General features: G+C 29.4%; 2 protein-coding genes across 4 annotated transcripts; both read right to left on the bottom strand.

The window, feature by feature from the left end:
* Positions 1 to 8,871: 8,871 nt before the first annotated feature.
* On the bottom strand, positions 8,872 to 14,521 carry LOC132930167 (uncharacterized). Of its 3 annotated transcripts, XM_060995879.1 has the most exons (5): positions 14,019 to 14,521; positions 12,860 to 13,223; positions 10,589 to 10,666; positions 10,171 to 10,260; positions 8,872 to 9,885 (listed from the first exon to the last, which is right to left on the bottom strand). In XM_060995879.1, the coding sequence occupies exons 1-5, from the start codon at positions 14,498 to 14,500 to the stop codon at positions 9,748 to 9,750; spliced, it is 1,152 nt and encodes a 383-aa protein (XP_060851862.1). In that variant the 5' UTR covers positions 14,501 to 14,521; the 3' UTR covers positions 8,872 to 9,747. The 3 variants fall into 3 exon arrangements, with proteins under 3 accessions (XP_060851862.1, XP_060851864.1, XP_060851863.1); XM_060995881.1 differs by lacking the exons at positions 8,872 to 9,885; positions 10,171 to 10,260 and having other exon boundaries at positions 10,553 to 10,666; positions 12,716 to 13,223; XM_060995880.1 differs by lacking the exons at positions 8,872 to 9,885; positions 10,171 to 10,260 and having other exon boundaries at positions 10,553 to 10,666.
* A 6,977-nt stretch (positions 14,522 to 21,498) lies between these two features.
* LOC132929821 (uncharacterized) lies at positions 21,499 to 26,365 on the bottom strand. The gene is made up of 5 exons (XM_060995409.1): positions 25,764 to 26,365; positions 24,064 to 24,607; positions 23,454 to 23,531; positions 22,180 to 22,269; positions 21,499 to 22,102 (listed from the first exon to the last, which is right to left on the bottom strand). Exons 1-5 carry the CDS (start codon positions 26,222 to 26,224, stop codon positions 21,992 to 21,994), a joined length of 1,284 nt encoding a protein of 427 aa, XP_060851392.1. The 5' UTR covers positions 26,225 to 26,365; the 3' UTR covers positions 21,499 to 21,991.
* Between the last annotated feature and the right edge of the window lie 517 nt (positions 26,366 to 26,882).

The raw sequence follows: 26,882 nt of genomic DNA, 5'->3' as shown, positions 1-26,882 counted from the left end.
GTGGAACACTCATAAACTCGGTCCGGATAGAATATACTCTTAATCCATGTACTTCTATTTAATCTTAAAAATGTATATTTAATAAAATTAGTAAAGTTGCAATAATATTTATATATATTTAATAATGACATGATTCCTTAATTTGAGAAGATCTTTCTCAAAATTATTTGCTGCTTTATAATTTCTAGGAAAAGATAGGTTGACAACATTAATCTTCGTGTTTCACAAATCTTACCTTACATATTATCATCCGAGTCATCACTTTCAAAATGTTCTAATTCACTGGTATACATCTCAATTGTTTCAGATTGATCGTCCGATGTTGCATCATATTCGTCTGTGCTTGATATATTGAGTTCCACGCCTGATGTACTGGATTCTGTGTTTGACGTACTGTATTGTACATTTGGGGTTAGCTCGATTTGCTGTGGTTAAATTGGTACAGTATCTTATAAAATTATATATCACAAATAAATATACCCAGGTATCGGTATTCGGTAAAATAAAATGTAAATTATATAAATACATACCATGAGTCTCTGGGGATACGAGAGATCGGATTGTTTATCAAATATTTTTGAACATCAATAAAAACAAAACTGTACACTTCCGTTTGTTTTTTCATGTCTAAATTATCTTCACGACATATAACTAACTTACATTGTGAACACCTCTTAACCATTTTGAAATTAAGAAAGATAACAGACGTTTTATTGTTTTACACGGTAAACTGTAATCGTACTATAGTTCAATGAACTATTTATCAGTACTAATGACTAATACTAAATGCCAATAGAATAGATAGGTGTAACGTTTTGGATAAAATTCGACAGTCCGTTAAATATTCAATCGAAGAACGGTTAAACTTGAAACATATTTTTTATTTGAGATTAAACGTATTTAATGTATTTAACAGTAAAATGAACAGCTGCTGTCGTGTAGCGTGTACCTATTGTAACAACTAACAATGTGACCGGTGATCGTTATTTCTATAATAAAAATAATATGTATACTGCAGTACTGCACAATGTAGAGAAGATGAGATGACACCGCTCCGTTCCCGTATCTTACAATGGTACGATATTGGCGCAAAAAATCGCGGCAGTTTGGTAGTTCAGAATTTATCACCAGAGTAAGCCGCCATTCGCACGAAGGCCGACTTTTATACGAGTCGTAAAGGAGATTTACATTTAAATTTTATTTAACTATATTAAATTAATTGTTGTTCAAATGTCAATAATCTGCATGCTAATATAATATATTTGATGTTATATTGTATAGATTATTAAAATAAACCAATGTTTTAGAATCATGTACCAATTATTATGTACAAATTGTAATACTATTACATGATATGTAGCCATATCGTACACATTTATTTATTTAAATTTTAAATAAAATGTATATTTATTGTATGATATTTAATACGTATGTTCAAAAAAAAGTTTACACTGTGTACTATCAAATAAAAACAATTAAATCTATTTAATACACAATATTAACAAAGCACTAATGCACCATAGTTAAAATAGTAAAAAAAGATAAATGATTTAGTAATAGAAGTGAAAATTAATAAAAAAATAATATTACAATTAAATTATAAAAATATTTAATTTTACTTTAGGATAATCAATCTCCGGAGGTTTCGAATAAACATATTCCGCGTGATGATACATTTTTAAGTGAAAAAGATTAGATTATGTTGTGCATTACGCTTCGAGTCAAATAATATTATTACACATGACGAGTTCAATATTATGTACTGAAGATTGAAAAAGTTTTAGAAAAACTAGAAACGACTACACCAGTTTTAAAAACAGAGGTCCCTACAATTTTTACAAGTCTTCTGAAATATTTAACTACAACAAAAGTGTTTAAAATATAGTAGGTCTAATAAAACATCGATAATTGAAACTATTTTAAATTGTACGTGTAAAGGAATAAAATAATTATTTAAAAAGAATTCATACTTGTCCACTATTTTTAACTTTTAAGTAATATTATCAAAAACACCAAAAAAGTGTAGACATTTTTAATATTTTACATTAATAACAATGTATTCACAATATAAAAACCGGCTTTCGAACGAATGGTGGCACTACCTGAACGAAGCATTTGTACTACCATTGGTTAGGTTAGTCTACCAAACTACCGAGAAAATTTGTGACCGGAACAGTGTACGAGCGGTGTCACCTTCTCTGTATATCGTGCCCCACACCTACCCGCATACACACACACACACACACCAGGCACTTGAGCGTGAGCGTTAGGTCGAACATGAACCTACTGACAATAAAACTGGTTTCTAAAGGCCACAATAACAGCAGCTGCATGTTTGAATTTCAGAGAAGAACAAAAACCTATTCCCGATATATTATATACACAATCATTTCATTAGATATAATATTATTATGTTGTACAAAGAACATTCAAGACGACACAGTCATGTACATTATGATTTGTTGTAACCCATTTTGTAGGTACATACAAAATAAAATAAAATAATAATAATATTGTTAAAAATACGATGTTAATATTCGTAGAATAAGCCAGTGAACTAGTGAAGCAAATGAGCTGAGGGCTGAGGCAGCACATTCTATTTTTTAAATAATATTTTAGAACGTGAGCACCGGTGTAACAAGGCAATTTAGGTTTTCAGACATGTATGTATGTGTGTTGCGTTTCCGAGAGACCTGTAGATTGCATGTTTGTGAGTAGTTTCAGTACCTAGTGCTAATTATCAAATTTTTATTTTTAGTAGCCAAAGTCTTATTTCGAGTTTGATCTTATTATGATTATCTCATTGATTTATAATCGTTGAAGACCCGGTCTATAAAAAGTGAAATAGTCATATCAATACTGAAAATGATTCTGTAACCAGCTTAATCAATAGCCTTTTGAGTTCTCAAGTTGGATTCCATCGAACGATATATATAAGTTATACTTATATTATAACGAAGGTTATGTCATGTAACTGTTATACGACAAACCTTCGTTGATATAATATATATACAAATATCGAAACATACAGTGTCCTTTAAGTATTTAACGGTTGTGATTTCTTGAAATAATAGAGATTCTGTTTTTTATATGGCTCATAGGGACGAGGAATGCATTTATTTCATATTTTAATTTAATTTATGTTTTGGTAAATAGTTAAAAAAAATATTTTCAAAAGAATTAAAGGTAGTAATTTTATAGAGTTTATTTTTCTGAACATTTTGATATCTAACATTTTATTTTCATTAACATCATGAATATTCTATACATACTAGTTCATACCTAGTGTATACGCATGTATGTGTACATACAACCATCAGAAAACTAATAATCCAGTATCCAGTTCATCTCAAATATCAAATAATATAAATCAAATGTTTGATTTTATAAAAAAAAAAATCCCCTATATACTACGTTATTATTATTTTTATATTTATAATAATTACATACAGTATATTACTAACCTGCGCAATTGAGACTATATTCTCAATCATATATTCTTATAAATATTATATTATTATTATATATTTTAACTTTTTTTGATTACCTATGTTATGAGTTTATGACTCATAGATAGTAAGTAATTAAGTAATATTAAGTTTTAATCAAATAATCAAATAAGATTTTTAAGTTTAAATTATACTTACATATTATATTATTAATTAATAAAAACAAGAAACAGGTTTATAGGAAATACATCAATTAAATAGGTTAGGTTAGGTTAGGTTAGGTTAGGAAAAATGGATGGGTACAAATGGGCCATTATTATGTCCTCCTTGTTTACTAGATTTCTCCTTGTTCTCTTATTGATATTTCTTTTTTTTTGCAGGGTTGGCACCTTAAGGATATAGTGTACGCCACTCAACCAGCTTCATTGAATGATTTGAAACAGCGTATTAAAAATTGTTATTAAAATAACAAAATAATTTGTTATAAGGTATAAGTAACATATTATTTTTTATCCGTTTTCGAATTTTCGAGAACAGCATTAAACATTATGCATGTGACATGTAGGTTTTATAACAATATAGTGAATATAATATATTACAGGGCTCGCCGACTATATTCAAACGCTTTAAGATATTTTTATTGCCCCGTACTCTACTCGAAATCAAAAGGGGTCCGGGATTTTATAGAATTTATAATTGTGTCTCATGCGTGTGAGACGGGTATACTACCGCACCTGCCATCTACCCATATGCTGTCATTCGGATTTCGAACACATACCTAGTACGTACTGATTGTTAAACTGGTTTCTAAAAGCATAATAATGGAATAATAGCTGTTTGAATTTCAGATGACAAAAGAAAGCTTGTCTCGAAATATGTATACTATTATTTCCAATAGATTTGTACAAAGAACACAGACGTCAAAGTCTTATACATTATAATTTATTACAACAACCCTAGCCCATCTCTATATTCTATACGTATAATGTATTTATTTATATTATGTTACGTAGCCGGAGCCTATTTGTTGTATACAAATGAAATTCCATACCGAAACCGATGATGGGGATTATCTAATGGTGTTTGAGTAGTTTGACATAGGCACGATCGTACCGCCTTACCACAGCCGTCCTTTCACAACATGAAAATATTTAAAAAATATTTAACGACATGACATTTTTGGTGAAAAAATCATTAAACGTATAGGTAATATTTTTATTTAACTCTGTAACACTTTTTGGTAATTGACAATTAGGGGCTCGGATTTAAATGTTCTAAAAATATTTAAAAAATTGCATTTTTGTCCTAAAAGCGCTAAAAATTAGATAATTTTATTTTTTTCAAAGAACAAAAATTGTGTATTAATGAAATAAATAAAAATTATAAAATTAAGCAAAAAAAAAAATGTGTAAGTTTATGTTTATAAAAAAAAAAGTGATTAAAAACTTAAATCTTACGTATAAAATTTTTATTTCATTACTGCGTATTACACATTTGCATACTATGTTTATATTTCAAAGAAGTCAATTTTTTTAGTCATAATACGAGGAATAGGTCAAAAAGGTATTATAAAATGCATTTGGTATAAACGAAAAAAAATTTGTAGTTAAAACAAGGAGTACTTAAAACAGATTTGTAGCTTGGAAAACATCACGTGAGACACTCCAAAAAAAGATACAAATATGCATTGAAATCCGAGCCTTAGTCGGCTAGTCATTATTAATATATTCTTACACAAAATGTAAGTTTTTATGTACAAAAAATATATGTCTTATATATTTTGAGACTTTAAAGTATAAGTTAGAAATTATACATTGGCGTAAATTGAATTTTAAATATGGGATGCTCTGCAATTTTTTTAAGTAAACCCGCGAGAGGCATACCATTCTCGATTCTCTTAAGAGTTAAATTACATTAAAAAAAAAAAAAACATATATTTTTAATATGCAATAATAAAAATTATATTATAATGTATCAATATGTATTATTTTAATAAATAAATACTAATATATAACATCATAAATGCCAAGTTTTTGGAAAAAATTTAATTAACAATAAATTATAGCAAAAACCATTACTTTAATAGCAATATCAATAAACATAATACTATGAAAAATTTTTGAATAAGTTATTAATGGTTAAAAATAATCAAAATAATCTTAAATTAAAACATGCTTATATTTATAAAAAATATAAAAATCTATCTGGTTAATACACATAACAATATTCTTTATAAAATATATAATAGGTGCCTTGCCCTAAACTGAACCAGAGAGTCGCAATCGTGGGAATACGGAATATCTTTGTTCCTATATTATGTGGTAGATAGACAAAGAAAACAAAATACAAATGTTGGTGCAGCGGCCCCTTAAGTATTTTTGTGTCCGTACGTTCAATGAGGGTTCACCACACTATACCTATCAGCAAATACACACACACACACACATAATAATATGAAATTATATTGTGTAAAATTGGTTTCTAAAGCCATATAATAACAGTTACATATTATATTTGAATTTCAGATGACAATCATTTCCATTATATTATGTTGTACAAAGAACATTCAAGACGACACAGTCATTTACATTATAATTTATTGTAAATTTCAACGATAACTCTCTCTGTATATAGATATACATATAATATAATATATTTAATTTAGTCGAAGCTTATGTTGTCGTGTTCAATTGAAATACTAAACCCAATGATGGCGATATTATCTACATAATACGTTTCTTTTTACTACGTTTAATATATTATATAAAATCGTTTTTGACGAAAAAAACTTTGTAGTGATTTGTAATGTGTTATGTGTATCATATATGCGTAAGTATAGAGTCAATTCGTACAAATAGAAAACCATTTGTTAGTCAACATAATTTAAATTAGAATTAAATTGAATAAGCCCTAACGAGAACAAGAATAAAAATCAACTTAAATATTTTGAAATCTAAACGTCTTCTTTTGTTTGAAGCATTTGCATCAAATAATAATATTGAAATTTCCGTATTAATTTCAATTTTTTTATACATATTTAGGCCTATATAGGTTATATAGTACCATATATACTAATACCGTGATTTGAGACCAAGTAGACAGTAGTTAGAACTTAGAACTATTCCAAACAATATTTTAATCGACTTTTAATAATAGAATTGCTTAAATGTATTTTTATATATTTTACACAAGATAAGTTTCTTTTAACTGACGAGTTTTGACATGATCGTGTACGCCTTATCTCACCTGACGAGAAAAGTTCTACTTTTAAACCTGTATATGTATAACAGAAATGATAACTTATATTGTTTATGGTTTAATATAAAACAAAATATAATCAGTAGGTACCATTGAGATTAGTATGATTAACACAATAGTTAGGTATGAATTATGTTATTACCACAATAGATTCTGATAATTTTATCAAACATATGACTTTGATATCTTTAGTAATACTTAATAATAGTACCTATAGTTAAAAAATAATAAAAAAAAATTAATTCTTTAATTAGAAATCAATATGATAATAAAACCCATGCAAGATTTGTTTAATAACTTCAATCATATTTATTAGGTGGGTAGTCTACATATTATTTAATGACACCTACTCAACCTATTATAACATTGGTTTTATAATAGATTATTATAAATGACTTATTAATACTGACGAGTGACGATGTGTCGATGTTATAATAATATTATATTATGGGCAATTGGAGCTAAGAAAATTAATTAGTGTCGCCGGTCGATTAAACGTAACGAAACTATTTGTTTAATTAATCGCGGTGTATGCCACGATGTATAGATAAACGGTGTATATAGTATATTATATTCTATTCAAAATGAGATCAGACTTCGACGGCCACCTTATGCGCGTGGGCGTGGCTTTAACACACAGGAGACGTACAGATAGTTGACTCGGTGGGGTTTGCAAACGGATGTTGTTTGACTGCCGTCCGACGAAAACTGCAGGTGGCCACCGAGTTCTGATTTCATTCTTAATAGAGTATACCTATTATTGGTAGTCACTTCTCGTGTTAAGATATTTTTGAATCTTTTTTCTCGGCATTTATTGAGGACACGTTGTCCTTCGGGGCTATATATGCATTCAATTTTATATTTTTACGCGTCTGTAGTTTTTGTGAGTTCTACCTATTACTTTATTAATCTACAATAAATTAAATGTAATGCATATATTTATAACAATGTTATTTATTCGTATGGTAAATGAATTAAAAATTTTTTATTTATCTGTCAAATTTTTACTGAATATTATAAACTTATACATACAAATATACTACACACCTATACGTATGGTATATTGTAGTAATTCAATTTTGGTTACTCTAACGTTATCACATTTTAATGTTAAACGTTATTGTACGTTCAAACGTTATTTGATTTTTTCCGTTTAACGTTATTTTAATTTTAATTTTATTTTTTAGCGTTATAACTAATAAATGCATTATAATTTTTTGTTTCTAAATTATATTGTCATTTGTGGTATAATTAATTAAACCGTAATACAAGAACACTATAAGAATCACAAAACTTATAGAATTTGTTTACCTGGTTATTAGATTAATTTCAAAAAAAAATTAGAATAATGTTATTAAATTTCTTATTTATTTTCTTTACTTATTTTACGTTAAAAATACGTTTTTTGTTTATTATTGATCTTTAATTTTTTTTTTTTTGGAGGGGGGTTCCTTTATTGATTTTGTTTATTGTTTTTATTTTTTTTCGTTATAACATTATAAATAACGTTTTGAAGCCCTGCGTTTATTTACGATTTTCATTATAATGTAATAATAATAAACAAAGATATATGGTAACAAAAATATATTTCTTAATTCGGATATTATAAATTCTAAATAGCTCCCGCTCTCTGGTAGTTCACTTCGCATTGGGTGCGTTGAAGCTATGTCGCTAGACTTCGCACTATATTTTAATGGTATCCCGTACATAGATAATAATTCGTCGGTTAATTTCGGCTTATTCATTTAACGAAATTTAACAGGAAGTACGGATTTTTTTTTTTTTTTTTTGAGGTAAGTACTAATAAAAAAGCTTAATTTTCGTTTTTTATATACTAAACTAGGTAGTATATTTATAAGCAATTTCATACATTATACTTATCAAACTAAATATTATTTTATGCAGTTTTTAGTTAATTCAAACTTCAAAGGTGAAATACCTGGTTGCTTACACTACTTTTTACTATAATATTTTTATTAGTTATGAGTTAATATAGTATTTATACCACATATCTTACATTTTTAATCACAATGTTCTATGATATGTCAGTACATTGACTTAATATTTAATAATAGATCGTTATATTGTATGTAATAATGATAATAATAATAATAATAACAACATTTTATTAGATAGTCTGATAGTATAATATATAAGATTTGGTTTTAGTAAAAATTAATTCAATCTATCCAGTATTACAATAGACAAATAAGTTATAGCAGATGAATCTTATGATTTTTTTTTATTATTCAAATTGAATTTAAAATTCGGTATATTATAGCGTATTGATATAAATTACCGTAAATACCGACATACCGTATATTAGGTTTTATTTAGATATCATATCACCTATGTCGTTCAAATTGCAGATCGGAATTTGCGCCCGTCGTCTACTGCATCAAATAAGTATATATAATGTAAAAACATGACAGTTCAGAAATAATATAGCTAATATAGGGCCCGAATTATAGGGTTGATGATACCTGTAAAAATACTCTCTGACGCGACAACAGTGTTTAAAAAAAAAACAAAATGTAGATATATAATCATATTTTAACCCTGCCAAAAATTGATCATAAGCTTTATGAACAAACCAAGTTCAGCGGTTTTAAGGCAATTTAATCTGATACATAATTGTTTAAATATATAACTTAGTATAACAATATAATATAGGTAATATCTTTGTCCTTCGAACTACTTCTATCTTAAATATTAATATTATATTATTATTTATAATTTAGTAGTTATTTGTACTTAAAAATGGCTACGTTGGATCAACTAAAATTTGAAAAGTGGATTCACGAACGTCATGAATTCAGAATTATTTTAATAACAGGTGGGTGTACATGGCCGATATAGCTAGATGTATACTGTTTATGTATAGCACTGGTTATTTTTTAACTATATAAAATATAACAATATAATTAAATATTAATTACAATATGGTTAATACCATTAACATAAATATAATATACATATTTTTTAAACTAGGTATTTTGTTACATCTAAAAATATCAGTTTCCAAGTATCTATTATCCAATCATGCGATGTTTGTACTATTTTGGATTTCCATAATACTTTGAGTTGCTGTGACATTATTGTACACTAGTGATGGTTGCAAAGAAGAACCGAAAAACTGCAGTAAAAAGATAATGTATGCCATTAGTAACCCAAAACCCTAAGAAAAAAAACAAATAAACATGGTGAAAATAGTGTAACACTATTAATAGATATATTCTATAACGTCTATATAATATATATTATTATAATTTAAATTATATTTATTATTTAGAAGATTTTATAAATTTATAAATATGTATACAGTTTAAAAGACTGAAAATTTAAATTTAAAATAAAAATTATGTCTTTACTAAGATTATATAAATAATCGTTTAACATATATATATTAATTTATAAATTAATATAATATTAACTATTATAATATATTTAGTTAGGTACTTACTGCATAGAAAAATTTTATATTAATATTTATCATCCCGTATATTTGGAATTTTGAAGTTACTGCGTCTAATTGATTTTGAAATAGAATGATCTGCAATACGTTTATGGTTGAGACAATTATGACTAATGGATAATTATAGAAATATTAAATATTAAAAAAGTAATTTATATCTACATTCTGCATCAATATTATTATTATTATACAATTTAACGTTATCATTACATATACTGTTATAATTCTTTTCCCAAAATTTCAATATTCGTGTTAAAATATATAGAATTAATGAGCTTTGAAATGGTGGTGATTAATTTTTAGTAAAGTGTTTTTATGTTATGTTATAACTTATAATGACGTAAACTTATTAAACTTAAAAAATTACGATTTAATTATTTTTCTTTAGAAACTTAAAAGTGAATACCTCGGGCATTAATCTCCTGCTAGTGACTGGATTTAATGTTAATGTAAGCCAGCTCAATGAAATCCGTATAGGAATAATCTATATAATATTTAAAATAATTACATTTATTAATATTATGGTCAACTTTATTATTAAATAAATGTACAGTGTAAAATTTAATTATACAAACTAAATTTCTAACATAATTAGCTTGCACACGGCTGAAATATGTCAACCCATTAAAAGTTTAGTTAGTTTAAATGTTATAACTATCATTAATATAATTTTATTTTATTTCATTATTAAATAAGCATGCATTGTTACAAACTATATAACAATTGAATGACATTATAGCTGATATTTACTAAATTATTAATAACTTATTAGTAAGTGCGAAAAAACTATGCGTATGTATGTACCTACTTATAAACAGGGTTGGGATCTTGTATATGATTTGAATAAAAAAAAAAAGCTCAAATAATATCAGAGTAAGACTAACAAGATATTTTTGCGTTTTAACTTGTTTTTTTTATCAATATTGGTTATATTTTATGAATTAAAAATGTAATTCACATCTTTATAAAAAAATCATGTTTCCACAATTTAACATAAAATAAAATATTTTGTTTACGGATTTGCGGACAATAAGTAGGTACATTTTTGAATTTAATCATTTTCCACCCACGTGGGTTAGTTTTATTATTTTAATATTCCTACCTACTTGATTGAAAATTGTCTAAATCATTAAGAAAATATTTCTATTTTATGTTTTTATAAACGTGATACGTAGGTATATTATAATACATTTTATTTTATTTGTATGTAATAAATAATTATTTAGTAGGTACCTAATGGTTTTAATTGTTAATACTATGAACAATTTTTTTGTCGTTTTAATTGCATGCATAGCAATTTATATAATTCCAATTCCGGTATTAACCCAATCATTCCTAAGTATATTTCAACAATTTTATGTTTTAACTTAATCAATTTTTCTTAAAGTAAAATATAGATAGTCATCTGATTATATTTGTATATTACTAATCGTTATCATGAATAATTTATGAGAACTTCGAAACTACTAGGGTATTGATATATGATAGGTACTATTTAAATAATGACAAAATATGTAAAGAATAAAAATCGATTATATAAGAAACTGGTGAGTCACATGGTTATTTATGGTTGAAAAAAATATCGTATCATATTTTCTTCACGAATTATTTATTTAGTATAAAAATAAATATCAAAGAAACTATATTATACTATTTATGAATAGTAAACGAAAACCGTTACAAAAAGTTAAAAACAATAAATAAAAAAAACACATCGTTAAAAATTAAAAATACATCATCGCATCGCTCAGATTCCAAAAACGATACATCACTGCACATCAAATGACGTTTAGTGTATCAGGTATACAATATTATCGAAAGATTCGATTTAATTGAATTATTAAATCAATAATCCAAAATATAAAATTATAGTTTTGTGTGGTAAAAAATATACCAGATTGCTGTGGATGTCGGATTGATGCTGTGCTGGAAAACAAGACTGTACTATCTTAAATAATTTAAAAGTTTAAATGAGTGGAATAACACAAGGCTATAGGATTAATACTAAAATGGACTCCGTTCATCAAAACCTTCAATAAATGCTATTAATAGTAAAGTTATAGGCTATAGCTAATAAAATACTTGTTCGAAATTTGATTTTTATGTTTTGAAATATTCCAAATACTATTTTGCTTTGTGAAAATGTGTGTTGCAATTCAAGAGTAAACAATTTAAAATAAGATAACGATAAAAAATATTTTTTGTTATGGTTTAAAATGATAAACAATTAAAATTTCAAAAACAATAAATGTTTTGTCGTATTTAAATAGATTACCCTGTTTATAACGAACTAATAATCTGCAGGTTATTGCGCCCACTTGTTTGGAATCATTTTCTTTGTTTTATTGAATCTATGTAAAAGTACATTTTTGAAGAAAAAATAGATTCATTTGGTTTTTGCAGAATTGCCTTTGAATACTCAACTTATTTATCAACATTAAATCGAATACTAACCGGCACACTCATCTATAGTCAATATTCAATATTATGCATGCTGTAGATAATATATATATACGTTGTGCTTAGATCTCACCATTTTCGTGATATAATATTCGCACGAGTGCAGATACCACAACCGGACGATTCTCATTCCCCAATAGCCAGAGTACAGGATAGTGCTCCCATACGTGATCGTCGTGCGTTTGTCCCATATGACATAAGTCAAATGGTACGTCACCTCGGACGTGTAGAACACGATGCGGCACACGCTGTCAATCATGTTCAGTAGCAGCGGTAGTTGGAATGCGTGGTTGACCCGCGAAAACGTCTCCGTTGCCCTCAGGTGAGCAAACCTCAGGTGCCGGATGTCCGCCGCGCCGAATGCAGGTATGCCCAGGCAGGCCGGATGTCCGTCCGCGGTGCTCTCCCAGCATCGCCATCGCGGGTGTTCGGCCTTGTGTACCAGGTTCTGTACGTCCTCGTGGATCCGTTTCAGCCGGGCGCACAGTGTCAAGCACGTGACGTAGAAAAACTGTTCGATCACGATACAATCGATGTTGGATAGGAATGAGAACAGGCATACGAAGAACTGGCGATTGAACCTGTGGAATTCGAGAGAAACGTCCGAACGAAATGTGTTTAGGGCTGCTTTAAAACACTTCGAAAGTGTTTTTTTTTTAAAATTTATTTTACGTTTTTTAAGCGAAATCAAATATGGCACATATTATATAATATATATTGAGAATTATGTCCCCAAATATTCTGTGTGTCATCATAAGTATCAATAGGTCATTTAAATGCGGGATTTTCGACAGATTAATCACTAATCCGTAAGTGAAAAAAATACAATTAAATAATGAAAATGTCAAACAATCAACTTTTGGGAAATCGAATTGGTTGACTATTTTCTTAACTATAATATATAAAACAAAAAAAAATTGAAACAAAAAAAGTTATTAAAATTGATAATTACCTGTGTTAACAGGCCTTATTATTATTATTATTTATATCTAGATGTGGTGGGGCGTATACTAAATGAATAAATATAAATGTCGTGTAAAAATATAAAATGTTGTATGTTCATGGGATTTTCGTACAAACGTTATTAAATAAAACTAACGGCTTAATTGAACAATTTTCGAACTTAATTATTGTTTTTTAAAACTGTTTCTACTAATTGAATTAAAAAAATGATCTGAATAGTTATATTAAAAAAAAAAATAGATTATATTTTATTAAAAATATCAAATGTGTTTCATTAACCCCCATATACTGGAACTACGGACTCGGACAAGAGGAACAAAATAATATGCTAATACATAATATTATGACGTAAATCGTTCAGCCCTAATAATAACAATTAATATTGAATTTTAATAAACATAAGCCGACCTGACCTCGCCGTGCTCAGCACGTAGTAAATGCCGAATTCGTAGACGACGAACGCGACTATGGTGAATGCTTTAAACGGTGGCCAGGCGTGGCCGCGGTGGACGCGCGGCCGGAGCAGACACTCGCCGACCAGGGCCACGACCGATGGCAACATCATGTGCAGCTGGCACGCGGCGGCCGTCGCAGCCGTCGTGAACGTCATGTAAACGTATAGCTCGAACACTTTCACCGGCGACGTGGATGCCAACTTCTTGTCGAGCGCCTGTCTGTTCGGCTGTATGGTGTTGGTCGGGTACATCCGTAACAGCGTCGCGGTGACAGACGCAGCGGCCGACCAGAACAGCAACAAGTGCGCGGCCTTCAGCGCCGCGCCGAACCAGTGCAGGCGGAACCTGTGCGGCGCGGACCGCGACACCGTGTACGGGAACACGCCCAAAGCGTAGCCGCATATCCGCAGCGGTCCGTAAAGCGGTGCCGCAGTGGTCATTGCGTGCCGATAATCCGGAACGACAATAATATTATGAGCCGGCCCTGCAATGTATTTTACGGATGTTATTATTAGAGCGCGGATATCGATGTCCACGGAAAATAAGAAAATTGCCTTAAAAACACCACTAATTGATATTAATACGCACTAACAAATACTATATAGTATCGATATTACAGAATTTTTGAAAATACCTTAAGTATTTTTTGTCGTTTTAATTTGATGTTAAATAAAAATCTATTTATATTAGTTCACGGAAATTAGCGTTATCGCGACTGAAGCAAATCGTAAATAAAATGAATTAATAATAAATAGCTATTTATTATGTGTGTATAATTTATGGTCAATTGTTATCTAATTGTAGGTACCCATTATTATAAAATTAACTCGGAGTTTGAAGAAAGCGTCTGTCCAAATCGCATGCCATTTACAATTGTACTTACGACAATTTAATTAATTTGTTTTTAAAGTTGAAAGTTAAATAAATTATTAAATTAAAGTGATATTTTCTTTTCATTTTTACAGAATTAGGACTGACAGTAGCAGCTTTATATATTGTTGTACTGGTAAGGTTAAAAATGTTACTGTACTAATTTTTACATTTATACATTTTTTAATTTTAAAATTATTAAAATATCATGTCACTATTTTGGTTATAGGTATGAAATCGTCTATACTATCATATTTAACGCCATAATAACTGTTTGCCATTTATTTTTACATTGTTTCTATATCAATTGTTTTATTTATTTTGTTATCGGAAACTTCATAGTATATGAAAATTATGACAATCTATTATACTCATTTTATAATTTTAAAATTATATCATTTATAAATTGAGTATGAAATATAAAAATGTAACATTTTTAATTATAGCACTATAATTAAATTGTGATAAGTAAAATCAGTGACAAGACAAGAGGAAAAGGTTATATTCACTTACATTGTATTTTTTTCTTTAGGTAACCAAATCACTTTTATATAATAGTTAACAATTATTATAATATTATAACATTTTTAACTACTATTATTTATATATTAAGTATATACAAACCATACTATAGTAATATTATACAAAAAAATATTTTTCTTTTCCCTTATAATCAAAATTACACGAAGAGGCCAGAAATACTATCCAAGTGAAAATTATAATATTTTCAAAAAATATTATTTATAAATATAATTTACGACAGGTTACATGCAAGCTTAGTTTTGAAATTCGTACGCTAATCCATTTATCGTTAAATTAAAAATACACGGAATCAGCCAGCAACAGATGCGAATAGCCTCCATTGATATTCGCAAGATGAATTTAAAATCATACAAAGCGGCCAAAATTAATTAAACTTTATTAATGATTAACCACTAAAGACCTGTATTGATGACTGATTAAGTTGTAAAATAACATTTACTTCCATTGAAAAACCGAGTAAATAATAATACGCGGCGTGCAGGTGCAATTATTCGAAAATCCAAAATTTACATTTATTTTTTTGGCATGTAATCTAAAGGTACTGATGTGTTTGGACATATTAAATATTTTTAATTTATCTAAATTAGGGACGCAATCGAAACACTGGAAATATTACATATAACTATAAAAGGCCCAACATCGAGATAGGACGCAATTGGATAACGTCTAATTCGCCAAATGTTTAAACACCAGTTCTGTAATATTTTCTATAAATATTTATAAATTGTAAAATTGTATACAACCTCGTCACATCTCGGATGAAAAAATAACGTGTGATCTATGAACTTTGTTTTGTGTGAACTGTAGCGATATTTGATGGAAGCGGACGAATTATATTTTGTGCGCTTTAGACTATATTCTATAATCTACATAATGACAAATACATTACAATATTATATAATTTACCGCGTGCAATCTCGCTTATACAATAATACACGTTACTACCAATATTATACAATTATCGGCCTGCGTCGTCTAGACGAACAGAATGGTACGACGAAGGTGATCATCAAACTGGACAATATTATAACGGTTGCTTAGTTTTGCGGACGTTTTAACATAATACGAATACGACTTGAATTTACCGTAACATTATTGAATGCGATCGTAATTTATTGTTATTGTTGATTTCGCATTGTGGGTGTAGTATTATATACGTTGCGGGGTGTTATTTTGTTATTGTACATTAATCATAATAGTACCCGTAATGGATTAGATGTTATTTGGATGGATAATTATACGCTCAATGACACCCATCGTTGTCCAACGTTTCACGCATTTGAAAAAAAAAACACTCATGTCACCGCTATAGTAAAATAGGTATTATCATTTTCACGAACGCTCTAAACTGCATTACATTAATTATTATACGTGTCAACCTGTTTCATAGTCGGTTAATTACGCGATAACTACTGCACAGTGACAACTCATTAGTTATTATACATTTTTTTAAATTTAGATTTAAATTGTCTAATAGCACACCATAAGACGTGAGCTTTAATAATGGTTACACGGTTTCGATCAAATGACCTATATAAGGATAATTATTTATGTACAATGGCAAAAATATATGACATACATAGTTCTTTCGAAATGCACAGCGAACTTATGGTTAAAGATAAGTGCTATAGTATGTTATGTAATTGTTTACGCCTGGACAGGTCTTCAATATTAACACAAACATAGGATGAAGACGTATCAAACTTAAATACAAAGTTCGATAAATACAAAAAACAATAAAAGAATATCGGTTCGTATAAAACATCTGATATGTATATAATCTTTCAAAATGCGACGTAATTCGTTGTTATCGATTGTCGTGTAATGTAATATACACTTTTAATACATTAAATGGGCGCATACATATTCAATTATATTATATTGGTACAGAACCTTAGAACACGTCAACAATAATATTACATACGTTTACACGTTTCAAAATGCTTTTAAACATTAACCGACGAATAAAAACTGCGTATAATAATATGACGAGAAACGACAAAAACTTAATGCGGTTTACTACATGCATTTTTACATTTCATCGTGTCAACTGTTAATGGATATTATATTATACAAGACACCGTATTATTGAATAGGTTTTCAAATTGTTAAATAAATAAAATATATATTTGCAAAGTGTTATGTTATACAGTAGAATCCGCTTGATTGGGACACGTTGGGCGGTGACCTATTTGTCCCGATTAACCGAATAACTAATAAACCGATACATTCGTTCGGGTCTATGCAATCTGTCCCTATTAAGCGGTTGTCCACTTTATGTGGTGTACCAAATAAGCGGATTCTACTGTATTTATATATATATTAGATAGGTATAGGAAGTATATTTATAATATTGTGTACGGTTGAAAGAAATACAATAGATATTAATATTATAACTATTGTCTCGTTTGATGTTTATTGTTTATTATAATTTATAATAATATTTAATAATTTGAGAATACTTTGTTAACGCATTTTATTTTATTATTATTATTATTATTTTTATGCATATCAGTCACATATACATTATAATATTATGACTTGTAAGTTTTTTAATAAAATATGATAGGTTTCTTAGTTGTATTATTTTAGTATGTGCAATAAGATTGTGTCAGGTTGGGATACAAATACATAATAAACAATATAGACTAATCCTCGGAATTAAGACTTTTCGTGGTTGCTAGGGAAATTCAATACACCTGCTAAAACATGAAAACACTATACAATAGATTAATAAATAAGACACTGTCTGCTGTATATTATGTGGATTATTATGATCAATATTTTAATAATAAGTTTATTGTTTCAAACTTATTTACACGTCACATAATACGATAAAACACTATTACATGTGTAATACCGCAATACATATTACACATTAAATATATTATTATAATAGTATAATACGTTATATAATATTATAAGACTATTATATGAACTTTTTGATCGTTTCCTTTCTCGTAATTTATTAATATTGTTAAAAGCAAACCTTTTAACTTACACCATTACTTTTTGGAATTTTATCGTAAATACCTAAATGTGATATTTTACAACAAAATAAATAAAGATTATTATTATTAATTGGTAGATGGATAAAATTATAAAAATATGTACACTTTATATATTTTTTAAATACATCAATAATTATAATAATTTTTAATAAATATTCATTTGATTTGTGTCATAATGTAGGTATAATGTTATAGTCGTAAAGATCAGAATTTTTTTTAAATTGTTATTCTTTTGTTTTTTTTTTGCTCTGCATTATTTTTTTCAATTAAATATTTCTATAGTGTATATAATACGTTTTAATTATTTATTCAGAATTCTGTAACAATATTATGCCTTGGACCTCTACACAAGTTTTTTTCAGTGGACAGTGAGTCCCGGTAATTATTTGTAAGGAACCAAATTGAATAAATAAATAAATATTATCATGTTATGTAAAATTTATTCATTTGACCTTTCTTAATTGCATTTTATCGACAAGACTCGGCCAATAAAAAATTAATGCGTACCTGCCTAGTAAAATATTTTTTATTTGAGATGTTTAATCAATTTGTAGAACTCGTATTTGTGTATGTTATATACATATAATCAACACTATTATTTATGTGTAAGATAAAGATTACAGTTAAAGTGTAAACTATGCTTGTGGGTTTGACTGTCTGTAAACAATATTTTATTTCAATCACATATATCTTCACGACCCTTATTGAAATTGTACTTACTTTTACGAAACTCTTCTCATTGTTATATAATATATGCACGTTTAAATTATACATACAATATAAAATATACATATACGTTTGGGTTCGAGATGAAGCAACGAAACTGTTGGTAACATACTAGTTATATGCTACAATGGTACGTCTTTTTTTCTGGTAGCAAGGAATCACAAAATGTTTTATGCAGCACATCAATTCATTGGAAATTTAACACAACTCGTACAATTTACAAGAGGTCATGCTAAGAATTTCTCAGTAGTTCGATCGAGTATCTCGAGAATGTCAAAATGGCGACGAAGAAAATATATATTGGCGAGGGACTTCATAATTTTTTGAAGAAATCAAGTCCTACTTGACATCGTTTTCAAATACAACGATTCGCTATGAAATATTAGTAGACAGCTGCCTCGATTGTTACACTCAACTCTGGTATCAGTTTTTTCCATACTTTGTTGAAATATATATTATGTTATTAGAAATATATTTTCGTATAAAATCAAGAGCCAGTAGTTATTATAATATCATTTATAGTTGAAAACGTACATAATCTAATGTTAAAGCATATTAAATTAAATAAATAATATATATATATATATATATATTAATATATTCAAGTATACTTAAAACCATTATTAAATTAGATTATTCTCGTTTATTTTTTAATAAATTATTTTAAATTATTATAATATTGGGACTTGGGAGTGATATTAGGTACTGATATTTAGTTGGAAAGTGATTAGTTATATAATATATAGGGGTTGCATATTGTTATATAATATTATGCTCTTGATTTATATTATAATAGCAAATTAAGCTTTAAATTTAAATTATGCGATTGCCGATTACGAGTTTAAAAATTGAAAATTTATATTTTGCATATTTTGTCAATTTTAGGAAAAAAGTACATATTTGAATATTTCATTGATTTTTATACGTAAGCAATAATCATATTCAATATTTGCCTGAAAAAAATTGTTTTTTCTTTTTCTTATCTGACGTATTTTAAATAATATTGAATATAAAATTCAATATTATTTCACGTAGGTATTTATTGTCAACGTTGCAGTCGAATATTAATTTGACGACACTACAGTGTCGTGACACCATGGTGCGATGTTTATTTAACCTATACCACGCTTATAAGCTGAGATACTATCTTATCGTTAATAAGATATCGATTTAATTTATTGTCGTAAATATATTTATTCTTCATTTATTACCTAGTAGATTTATTGTAAATGGTTGCCATATTTAACAGTATTTTTTAAACTTTTTTTTCATTTCAATAAGATATCAAACGCTAACCAGTTTTCTGCAATATTTTAAAAATTTTGTTTTAAATTAATGAACATTTTTTTTATTGTACATATTATTAATAATTTAAGACTAATTTCGGAATTTTTAAATTATTTTTCATGCATATTTTACAACTTTTTCGTGTATATTTGCACATATATTTGACTATTTCTATAACTTCCGAGTCACAAATCAATATAGCTTAATAGTTATCTATTATAGTTACTAGTTGTGATTTAACACTTTAAAAAATGTAATATTATGACTAATGGTACGTCCTCTCTTCACTGGCCGCTACCGTTCTACGTGTTCCTTATGGCAACATTATGTTTATATCAATGAGGTATCGGAGATGACCTCGGTGTGTAATATTAACGCTAAGTAAAGTATTCGAATTTTGATATATATATAAGTATATAGATACAGCGTATATTGATAAAATACAAGACAGATATTGTATAATTGTGTAAAGAATATGAGGGTTGCCGATTTGGGTATGGAGTGTGACGTGGCGACGTACACGCGAGTGTGGGTGTTCGCTGATCGCTGTAGTGCTGTTCGTCGTGCAGTCTTCTCCACTGTCGTATTTCTATTCGTGTCGCACACTCTCGCCAAGCACGCATTGGTCATTATTTTATATAACAACGCGTGCTATAAAACCTTAAGTCAGCAGTCGGCCCCGCTTGCCATTGCTCGGATTCAGCAAATTAGCCGCGTGCCCTACTTAAGGAACAATGTATACTATATGTCGATAGACGGCAGTTACACTTATATTAATCGATATTTATCGTAGTCATTGAATAATAATATATCTGAAGGTATATAACATATAAAAATAATTGTTGTGAAAATATAATATTTATTTAACAATTTATAGACATAGGTACCATAAGTTATTATCATTATTTATAAATTTAAATTTTATAAAATTATATATAATAAATAATTACACTTTTAGCATACGTTTATAAATTTATATCTATATGTAGGTAAGTATAAGATTGTGATTAGAGTAAAGAGTCTAACTACAATAATACAAATATTAATGATATGATAATTATAATGATCCCATTTACATTTTTTCTCATCGTTAATTTAAATTTAATATTATTATCAATTAATTTAGTAGTTTAATAAATTATTGTATTCCCGTATTTGTTTAATGATTCACTATTAAAGCTGTTTTTGGTTGAATTAATCTTGTATTGCCATTATATTTTACCCTCTTGTCATACATTATATTATAATATATTTATATATTTTTCGTTACGTACAGTTTGAGATAATACTATGTATTAAAGTAAATTACACATGTTTCGTTGTGCTTAAAGTAGTTGTGCTGTATATGTATAGTTCTATATATATTATATATATATGTAACTATGAAGCGGAAGATTAAATTACACTTGATATTAACGTATAGCTTTACGTAATTACGTAAATGTAAATGGATGGTTTTTAATCGTATAATTGCCGCAGCTCAATAATAATAAATTATTCGTCTGTGTGTGTTGCATTGTTTGTGGAAATCGTTGTCATTGAAATCTGATTAAACGCAAAGAACTGTAGTAAAAGCGCTAAATACGCTAACGTAGTACCAAATCCCTGCAGAATAAACATGAACATAATAATATTTATATTAAGTCGCAGATAAACATCAACCATCAAAATCACATACTTACGGCATAAAATAATGACATATTGATGTTTAAAATACCAAATAATTCAAACTTGGACTTAATCGTATCAAGTTGATGTTGAAATAGAATAATCTGAAATTATATTTTTATTCAAAAACATAAATTATCGATATCATAATTGATAGGAGTAAACTAGCAAAGTTAATGAAAAAAATTACTAGAGTTTGTTCTATCTATAATTTAATTAAATTTGTTCCGTTCTCACTTCTAATTTGTTCACTAATTATAAATCCAGTACAGTTATACATACATATACCTTTATTTAAAATAAGTTTGTTCACCTAAACTCTGTTGGCTGATTAAATAATATGATCATTAAAAATTTTCCAGAACCTTTTATTATTATTATAATTCTATCAGTTCTGTCTGACAATATTCAATATTATAAAACTTTTTCCTCTCCCCTCAAGTTTAATTAATATGCAGACCCATAACTACATTATTGTTCAAGTCGCTTATCGTCTTTTCTCTATGACATATTTTTTTCTATTGATTTATTTTACACAATTTAATTTCCTTCTATCTAATTTAAAAATATTATTTTGAATACGTAATATTCAAATCGTATACAGATATTTTTACTTTTATTTTTAAAAGTAAACTAAAATTACATAGGCGAGACTATACAAGTTAAATGTTTAAATAAAAAAGCGTAATGCCTGAACGATAATGGGTACAAATTCCAATCTACATAATACATGAGTAATGTATTTATGTATTCGAATTTGATATACTTGAAATTCGATCGTCACAAAACAGAAAAACAAAGCAACATTTTTTTTTAGTGGACCTATAATAAGTGAATGTAATTTCTAGTTTTTAATAATAGGTACCTACTATTATAATATAAAACACTTAAGATCGTGTCAAATTAAACGTCCAATGCGTATACAATAGTTCCTTTTTATATTTTTTTTTTTTTACTTTAAATGTCCACATTTTGTATTCCATTTGTTTTTTTTATTTATACAAAATATTTAATATATACAACGGGAAATTTCAGCTTGGAGTAATTGTTTTTGGTATATTATTCTAATAATATAAGTAATAAATATTAAGTATTACACGCGGGTTAATATTGATTGAAATAAAATATTAAAAAAAAATATATAATAAAATTAACCGTTAGTATTAAATTTATGGCAAACATATATTTGTTTAATACTGAAGTAGATAACCCTTGTTTATATTTTAATCAATATGTAAAATGGGTTTTTATTATACTCGACGTTTTAATGTTTTTATTTTTTTTTTACCTCGGGCATCAGTCTCCGGCTTGTAACGGGATTCAAAATCAACGAAAGCCAGCTAAGTGACAAACGTATTGGTAAAATCTGAACAAAGCAAAAAAATTAAAAAAACATGTTAACTGCATACAATACAAAATATCATAGTACATTTATATATCGTATCATATTATTATATAATATGTAATATAATATGACAGTTATCGGAACAGCTAGTGCAGGTATGCATATATTATTTTAATACACGTAATATTATACTACGTATACAAAACGTGCGCGCGTAATTAGCATATTTAAACATTTTAAATTGATTTTTGTTATATTATTTTTCATGTTTACGTTGGAATTTTCGTTTTCGAGTGCTTGAATTCGTTGACGCGTTGTCGAACTTATTCCGAAAAAAAAAATCTTCTGTTGACAGCGTACAATGTACACAGCCATGAGTACAATATAATTTAAACGAACTCACCTATATATAATATACACATATCAACCCAATCATATACTTATTCGGCCAAACGGTATAGTCGTAGGACTAACGCACTCGCTCAAACGGCGTGCACAACACTACAATAATAATTCGTCCGAACAGACGCGGTGCGCGCTCTACCAGACATACCTTTTTGGTCACGTAATGTTCGCACAGGTACAGGTACCAGAGCCGGATGATCCGGATGACGCAGTAACCCGACCACATGGCGGTGTTCGAGTAGTTCACGTGTTTCTTCTTCTCCCATATGACGATGGTCACGTCGAACGCGATGCCGTACATGTAGACGACGATGCGGAACACGCAGTCGAACATGCACAGCGACAGCGGCAACTGGAACAGGCGGTTGATGCGGGCGAACAGTTCCATGCACGCGCGGTGCACGGCCCGCAGGTCGCGTATGTCGGCCGCGCTGAACGCGGGTATCCCCAGCCGGCCGGCCGCCGCCGCCGCAGGTCTGCCGCCGCCGCCGTCGCCCGCGGCCACGGACGCCAAGCACCTCCACCGCGGGTGCTCGGCCTTGTGCACGAGCGTCTCGATGTCGTCGTGCAGCGCCCGGAGCCGGAGGTACAGCGACACGCACATCAGGTAGAAAAACTGCTCGACGACGACGCACGTGATGTTCGACAGCGGCGGGAAAAGACAGATCAGTTTGGCCGAACTGAACGTGAACCTGTTAGTATAGTGCATTGCAAACAAATAAAACCGTCATAAATCGTTATGATATAATATCACGCCGACCTACGAACGAACTGAGAACATTGAAAATACGAGTATAATATTGTTCGTGCCAGTATCATTTGAAAACATTGAAACGTACAAAGACAACTGTGTGGTGAATGTTTTGGAAAAAGAAATTTTTTTTTTAAGTTTTAAATGGAGACATAACATGAAATGTATGAATTTATTAGTTTTTATTCAACTAATTATTATTTGTAAATAAAAAACTAAATAAACTAACCCTATAAATATATATAAATTACTAGGTTTGTTCAGGTGCAGACAACTTCGCACACGCGTTATATATACTATTGTATGTAAAATAATACAATAAATTGTAATCATAGAAGTGAGGAGTTGCCACAAATAATATATATTATCTAAGATAATAATGGAAAAGTTTGGGCATGCGTTATATGGACGTTTAGCCAGGAGCACCAATACAGTTTTCAAATAGGGCAGTCAAATATATTACTGTCTTAAAGATAGGGCGATGGTCCTTTACACATTCTACCCTATTTGTAGAGATCTCACAAACATCTTACACTCTTAAAAATACGTGGCTGGCCCACCTATAAGAAAAATAAAATTGACTTCTTAACGTTTTTATTTGCGTATTTTTTTTTGTTAGAAACACACCTTATCATAATATATGTAAAGTTTCGAAGATAAAAACTTAATCCTTCGCGCAGAAAATGCATAAAACGTAGTTGGATTTTTGAGGCCTTAAGTAGTAAATTTTGAGAAAATCACAATTATTATTGTTTTAAAAAGTAGGGCGACGTTTCGTTCAACGGTCTAGCATTTTTTCGATGTCTTGTAAACCCCTTCACGTTTAAAATTACGTAAAAGTAGATTTTTGTCAAAAAACAGCCAACGGCCGTGTTGGATCTTATAAAAAAATAAAATTGACTTTATTTATGTTTATTTGTGTATATTTTATCACGATTGTCTGTGTATTTAGAGTGTTGTGTTAGACCTCTAGTCTTATAGCCTGCACACACTATTCATTCAAAATTTTCTGTTTTCTCGGAAATCCAACAATGTCTGCACGAGATGCCATCGATTGTGTGACTCGAAGTCCGTCTCTGGGCAGTGGGCACACTTACTTGTAAGTGATTAACACGAAGTACATGGCGAATTCGTAAGCAACGAATAGGACGATGGCGTACGCAGAGAAGTGCTGCCAGAAACCGGTGACGTGGTCCAGCCGGCACAGATCGAAGAAGCACTCGTTGGTGGCGCGGAGGACGGACGGCCACAGCATGTGGGCCTGGCACACGGCGGTGGCCGCGATCCCAGCGAACATCATGTACACGAACAGCTCGTCAATGTCCAGCACCCGGGTGGCCATCAACTTCTTGGCCAGTTTCCGGTAGTTTTCCAGGTTCCGGATGGACACCACGCTGACGATTAGCGACACCAGCCAGTAAAGCGCTGTGTGGAACGCCTTGAGCACCACGCCGGGCCAGTGGATCCGGAACTGTCGGGGCGGCGGGCCGGGGGTCCAACCCACCGGAAATACGCCGAACAGGTACGCACAGACGTGCAACGGCCGGTGGAGTTTCATGTTGAATGCGCGATTCGTCCGGCCGTCGTGAGTTAGTGAACGGCTCTAACTCCGCGCTTGGCGTGTTAATTGCGCGTACGTCGTCGCTAACGTCCGAGCGTTCGGTACGTTTTCCGTGTGCGCGTAGTCGTAATAGGCGTGCGCGAATCGCAAAAAAAAAAAAGAAAAAGTGTCACAATAAATGCCGTATAATAAATAACATTAGTGCCTATAAAGGTACTATAATTATGATGTCACCCCATTTCATGTCATCGTTCAGATTGTCCGTTCATACCACAAGTATAGGCGTGCACTACGTGTACTAATTAATTATATATCCAATCATCGTGAATATTTGCTTTTTTTTCTAACCAATGTCAAACATAATACCATTAACTATAATATAATATTATTATTATTATAAAATTTTAATATAATACAATGCAATTGTTAGTATAATAGAAATAGAGCGAATATACTACTCGTATACTATGTAATCAATGATAATACGTACAAAAAAAATAGAAATGGATTTCCGTTCGAAGAAACAAAATACATGTGTGAAGCTTACAGTGGCGGCCCGCCTGGGAAACTTTGAAACTAAGTTTCACACCATAAAATATACGTAAAAGCTATTTGTAAATAATTAGAACGATAGATATATAATGCAATAATAAGA

Source organism: Rhopalosiphum padi, chromosome 4 (assembly GCF_020882245.1).
Source record: "Rhopalosiphum padi isolate XX-2018 chromosome 4, ASM2088224v1, whole genome shotgun sequence".
Classification (NCBI taxonomy): domain Eukaryota; kingdom Metazoa; phylum Arthropoda; class Insecta; order Hemiptera; family Aphididae; genus Rhopalosiphum; species Rhopalosiphum padi.
Note: the sequence above shows the minus strand (reverse complement) of the source record. Positions and strands in the feature narration are given on the sequence as shown.